The following is a 6,044-nucleotide window of genomic DNA, read 5'->3' as shown; positions in this document are numbered from 1 at the left end:
ATCATCAAAATTAAACGAAATAAACATTTGAAATATATGAGTTTGTATGTAATGTATGAATATAATATACAAGTTTCACTTTTTAAATGGAATTACTGAAATCAATCTACTTTTTCATGATATTCTAATTTTATGACCAGCACCTGTATATCCATATGTGGGTCAGTCGGTACTGCCGGGCCTGGTATCAGAAACCCTCCCAGGCACAGCTGAGGCTGGAAGTGAGGCAGTAACAGAACCAACCAACAGGAGGCGCAGATTGGAGATAAAGTTCGGCCTTGTAGAAGCGCAAAGAGGAAAAGATTATCATGGTCACTTTTTTGATTTTTGCCTTTTATTTTTAGCTTTAGGACCAAAAACTTGTAACCTGCACATCATTTAATCCTTTTTATTTTTATTAAAGCTCCCCCTCGAGCTCTCAGCCCGAATAATGACTCCTGGGTGTCTTCCTGCATCCGTGCAAAGTTTATTCTAAATTTTTAACCTGTTTGTGACAGAAATGCAGGAGCTGAATTAAACTAGCGTTTTAGAGCACCCCTACTTCCTGGATGTCTGTCTGAAAAGCTTCAGAGAGGAGTGAAGGAACCCTCTGCAGCTGGGTCTTTTAGGATGCCTGCAGCTTTTCAGCTTCATTTCATTTAGGCTGTTTTCTTTATTAAAATCCTACATGTCCGGTAATCTTGCAGGTTTTCATGGTGATTTAATACTTGTTTGCTGGTTAAACAGTTATAGGTTGTTATAGGTCAGAAATAACTGATTAAAGAACCTCCATCTTCAACTGCAAAGTGATTTATATACAATTAATTTGAACAATGGGGTTATATTTTCCTAAATGCAATGGAGTTGGACAGAAAACACCTTTTAAAATTTCAGAATAAAGTTTTTGATGCATTTCAGAAGCTGACAGTGTCGTTTACAGAACAAAACTTTACGTTAGTCAGAATACCATAAAGGATCAGGTCCTGGAAAACATTTCAGCAGCACAAGATTTATAGAAACCAATTCAATTTTATATAAACTTTTAAGTGTCCTGCAAACCTCTGCTGTTGACAGCATAACATATAATTTACTGTATGTGTTTGTGATGAATGAGGCCAAATTTCTTTACTTGAAAGGTGTTGATTGACTTTATTGGTTGGTTGGGTTTTGTCAAAACTATGCATCCAAAATATAAAGTTTAAAAACAGAAACCAAGTTTTAAAGAAACCTTGAATAACTTGTTATTGCTCTTTGCATTAAGAAGTGATTGTTATTGAAACAATAATATGTTTTCCCCTTTTTTGAATAGTAAATGTGATAACTCCTTGTTCTTTTTATTTTTCAGATTTGAAGGAAAATCCAATCACCACCTGTGCTCTTTCTCTTACTGTTATTATTATATTTGTCATTGTGGTTGTCTCTGTTGTTGATTTTTGCAATTAACTGTAAAACTATGAGACCTTCTTGGTTGATTGATTGTTTTTAATATAATCCTGGTTAAAAACAGAGCAACAAATCATCATTGTTACCAATATTTAATCTGCATTCCTGCAGCAGGAGAGAGGACACACATGAGGAACCAGTTAAAAGAAGCAAATAAATAAAAAGAAGAAACACTGCAGTGGTTTTTTGTTTTCAGAGGTGAATATTTCTAAAACAAATGCGTTCACATGCAAAACTTAAACATTGCAAGAGTAACCAGAACTAGAAACAGGATGTTTGCACAACCTAATCCAGGTGAGAAAATGATAAATATGGTTTCAGAAAAAGTTCAAAGAATTCCTTAAAACTGACTTTAATAGATGATTTATTTATAGATGCTTTGAAAAGGAAGTTATTGGGAAAACCCTGAGTTTAAAACAAAGAAATGTAAATAAATAAATCAATAAATACAATAAAGTATGACTGCGGTTTGTATTTGGAATTCAGTTCTGTTTTAAAGCCAATAAAAGGTTTGTTTTAAAATAAATTAAATATTTAAAGTAATTACTTCATATAAAGTCTATATTTGATCACTGAGGTGTAAGGACATGTGTTCAGCCACCTTCATGGCTGAAGGGGGACATATTTGCAAGTTAAATATTATCACAGTAAATATATAGTAAAAGTAAAAGTGAAAGTAAAAGTACTTCACTGACTTCACTGACTGAGAGGAGCCTTTATTTGTTCTGCTCTGAGGAATGGAAATAATGTCAAGCTATCAATCTTTAGAGTAAGTTATGTTTAATATTTTCAGCTGTTCTGGAGAAAATAAGAATATTTAGATTTTATTCTGAAGGTTAAATGTTTCGAAGGAATTTTTCTTTCTGTTTGTTGAGTCAGAGGCAGGAAAGCAGCGATGACAAAGCAGTTTGTGACCTTCTTGCTATGTTTGATGCAGCTATTAATTAAATGTGTACCCTTTATCTAAAGATTTTTCTGTATTTTTTTTACTTGTTTAATTATTCTTCCTTAGAGACACCAATGACAAGGTTCAAACTGGTGAGAAATTGTTTAATTTTCTTGTTAAAACTTCCAATATATTAGCCTATCTTAAGAATAAAAAGAACAAATATTTGAATTTTAAAGATAAAGTACGTTTAAAGCTTTTAATATTAGGCACTCTGTGTTTTAACATTGTGGTGGCAACAAAATAACCAGAATTCAGGTTTTTTGTTATAAACAGTTTAATTTGGAATAAATAAATAAAACTTTCAGCAACTGGGATAACTTATTATTTTTAGGTTTGCACGGCAGCAGATTTGGTGTAAACAGGCTGTTTGTTTCTGCAGATGCATCAATGCAGAAAGATGGCTGATTTTAGGGTGGTAATAGCTGAGAGTCATAACTGCTAACTGATCACACAAGAAATCCCAATCTGCTTTAAGATTGTGCATAAAGTTTCTTCTAAAGTTGACCAAAATGGTTTCATTTTAAATTTAGGAAGGGGATTATTCTGTTGGGACACCAAAATAAAGGTAAATAATCATTTTCATTCATCTGCAGAGCTGGGGAACCAGTTCTTTGTGGTTTTGAGTGGAAAAACAACAGGAGCTCATCAGCCGGTTGTGGACCGGCTGACAGGTTTTGGCCACGTTGAAGTCCATTCAGCTGAAGATTCTCACTACCTTCTGGTTTTCTGTCCCATTGCTACACGAGTTCAAACAGACATCAACAATGTCTTCAGCAAAATTCCAGGTAAAAATGTGACTTGTTGAAAATGTTGAACCCTTTTTTTTACTGAACACACGAACAAATCTACGCCTTTTCCAGCAGAAACACGTAAAACATCTGCAAAACGCTGCAGCAGGAACATGATTTTCATACTGTTTGAGACAGAAGAATGTGGATTTTATCTGTTTTATCTGGTTTCAGCTGATAAACCGGTCATTCTGGTGGTGATGCATCACACCTTCAACCCTGAGCTCCCTGTAGCTGACAGCAGGAAACATGTTCAGAAGCAGAACATCGTCCTCACCGTGGACTGTTTGTTTCATGAAGGTGAACTCCTCCACTGCAGCCGCAATGAAAACGCCTTCTCTGAGATTGGACGGGTTCTCGGAGTTCCCCTTTCCCAGGTAAGTTTGTTAGGATCTGCTGTAACTCACCCTGCTGGAGGCTGACATCCTCAAACAGGGAATATCTCATTAACAGGATGATGTTGCCTAAAACAAATACTTGCAATACCTCCTTCTGCCTTGTAGGGGCGCTAGTTTAGAGGGTTGAATTGAAGGATTTAAAAGGCGACATATGAGACAAAACAAAGTGTAAAATTTATTATTATTTGTGTTTATTTTTTCCTGTCTCTCTCCCTCTCGCCTCTGAGATGATTTAAATGTCACATTTTAATAGTTTTAAGCAGAAAACTTCTTTGACTTTCTGTTTGTTTCTTTCAGGGTCTCAGCAGCCGTCATGGATTTCCCATTAAAGGTCACATTTTTATTTCAATAACGTCCTAAACCTTTAACTCAGGGTTTTATACAAACTATTTTAATGTGTATATACATCTTTTATCCGGACTACTTCATTAAAAAGGAGACTGGGAAGAATCAAACACTTTCAGAAACTTTGGAAAGTAGTTTGCAAAGACTGAATTAAACATTTTGAATTTAGTCACATTTCCTTGTCTTCTAAGCTGCTGATGAGTTTTATATTTGTTGTAAAAGATTGTTTACTTTATTCTGCATGAACTGTCTTGTTTTACTCTGCTAATTTAAAGAATATGAACACAGAATTGAGTTTTTGGACTTTTAAATGTCAAACTGCACCAAATAAGTATGTTTAACAGCTTTTTCTTTTCTTTTTTTCCAGGTTTGACGAAAAAGCAAATACTCATTGCTCTTGCTGTCATATCATTGGTTGTTGTTCTGATAGCCATCATCATCAGGTTCAGTCTCAAATAGAAGGTTGTAACAATAATATTAAAGGTAATCTCTCAGTTTTCAGCATCAACACAACTCATTTTCCCTGTAAGTTCAACAAAAGCTACAGAGCGGATCATTTAACTTGTGGTTCGTCGATATAAAAACAGCATTTTCATGTTAATTCACCAAATTTCTCTTAAATAAAACAAATGAAGTTGCTCCAGATTTTCTTCCACATATTGAATGTTGAATTGAAAAAGAACTCTTGTTTTGTAAGAGTTTATTAGTTACTAAAAGCACATTTTAGTCATTTTAATTGTTTTCTGTCTGCACTGACTAACAAACCACTTTTAAAACATTCTTAATGTAAGAAATATTTTTTTTATTTACATTAAACTGTTGCTTTTATGCTGAGCTAACAGACATTTTTTTTCTGGATTTTCTTTGAAGGCTTTTTGGTAAAGATTATAAACTCTGTTACTATTTTCTTACATTGTTTTCATTATTATTATTATTATTGTTGTTGTCATTTCAGGGTTGATCAAGCTTGCAGCGTTGGCCGTTATCTGTGCCGTCATTGCTAATTGGATCTCCCACCAATCAGCAATCAGTTACCTGGAAAAAAACATTCATAATCAAGACATTAATGACAAAATAAACAGATTATGTAATGTGTAAGTAACTATATGCTGAAGTTGTTACAGTAACTGACAGTATGTTCAGGTAAACTAACACACTGTTGTTTTACAGCTTTTAAAAAATAAATTTGATTTATTTTAAATGCTAATGTTTTCAACTGTGTGACTCCATGTAAGTGTGTAAACAAAGTGTGTTAGTGTGTATTTTAACAGAATCAACTATTAATATAAGAATAAATGTTGACTGTATTACTTATGATCTGCTGATTATAATGTTTTTTATTTAATCAATAATAAATGCATACAAATCATAATAATTGTGTTATTACTATCAATGTTTCAGGAAAAGTTGAGTAGTTTATATGTTTGATCTTATTTCCTAAAAACAGCAGAAAACATTTTATTCAAACAGAATCTGGAGAATATCATACTGTATGTAGAATTTAGGATTTTAATATTGTTGAATATATTATAATTTTGTGTTGTTTTGTGTTGTATTTGTTTATGTTTGAAAAGCTGAAATGAGCAGATTGAAGAAAGAAAAAAGAAAGAAAACAAAAAACAACTTGAAGCTGACAAAAGATATAAAAACAAAAAAATACTGAAGAAACAACTAATGATAACCAGTTTTTGCTTTTGAATTTTGGTTCAACAAAATAAACGAGCCTCAACACAAAGAATGAGGACCTTCTGCACCTGTGCACAGGTATTTTGGCCCACTCCTCTGAGCACACTGCTCCGGGTGTCTCAGGTTGGAAGGGTTTCTTCTCCAAACCACTGGTTTAAATGATCCTTCCCTCTTATTAAGAGACTGCAAAAATGACCAGTATTGTGATATGAATTGGAGAACCTTCTGCAGTAAATCTTGTTTTTGGGGGGGTTAAAACCTCATTTATTGAGAAAACAGTGGGGCATCTTGACAACCTGTGGGAGCTGACTACAGACCGTCTTATAAACCTGAAGGTCTTGTCGTTTGGCGCCTTCAACACCTTCCACCACCTGGTTTGTTAGAAGCAAAGACAGACCAACCTCTGCCACCGCTTTGGGTGAGATTCCTGATATTTATCTTTAAGCAGCGGTTTAC

General features: G+C 34.0%; 1 protein-coding gene across 2 annotated transcripts; it reads left to right on the top strand.

Annotated features, from left to right (window-relative positions):
• The first annotated feature begins 1,762 nt into the window (after positions 1 to 1,762).
• On the top strand, positions 1,763 to 5,264 carry LOC112451333. 2 transcript variants are annotated; one of them, XM_025010264.2, is made up of 7 exons: positions 2,110 to 2,191; positions 2,435 to 2,460; positions 2,965 to 3,156; positions 3,334 to 3,536; positions 3,855 to 3,888; positions 4,270 to 4,385; positions 4,858 to 5,264. In XM_025010264.2, exons 1-6 carry the CDS (start codon positions 2,160 to 2,162, stop codon positions 4,359 to 4,361), a joined length of 579 nt encoding a protein of 192 aa, XP_024866032.1. In that variant the 5' UTR covers positions 2,110 to 2,159; the 3' UTR covers positions 4,362 to 4,385; positions 4,858 to 5,264. The 2 variants fall into 2 exon arrangements, with proteins under 2 accessions (XP_024866031.1, XP_024866032.1); XM_025010263.2 differs by lacking the exon at positions 4,270 to 4,385 and having other exon boundaries at positions 1,763 to 2,191.
• The last annotated feature ends 780 nt before the right edge of the window (positions 5,265 to 6,044 follow it).

This window comes from Kryptolebias marmoratus, linkage group LG19 (genome assembly GCF_001649575.2).
Source record: "Kryptolebias marmoratus isolate JLee-2015 linkage group LG19, ASM164957v2, whole genome shotgun sequence".
NCBI lineage: Eukaryota > Metazoa > Chordata > Actinopteri > Cyprinodontiformes > Rivulidae > Kryptolebias > Kryptolebias marmoratus.
This window is presented reverse-complemented; position numbering and strand designations above follow the sequence as displayed.

What these genes read in the sequence shown, in the direction of transcription:
- LOC112451333 (XM_025010263.2), top strand. Translation starts at nt 2,160, where the DNA reads ATGGAAATAATGTCAAGCTATCAATCTTTAGA. An exon ending in CAATGACAAGGTTCAAACTG is followed by an intron (nt 2,461 to 2,964) that starts GTGAGAAATTGT and finishes ATTCATCTGCAG; the next exon opens with AGCTGGGGAACCAGTTCTTT. An exon ending in TGTCTTCAGCAAAATTCCAG is followed by an intron (nt 3,157 to 3,333) that starts GTAAAAATGTGA and finishes ATCTGGTTTCAG; the next exon opens with CTGATAAACCGGTCATTCTG.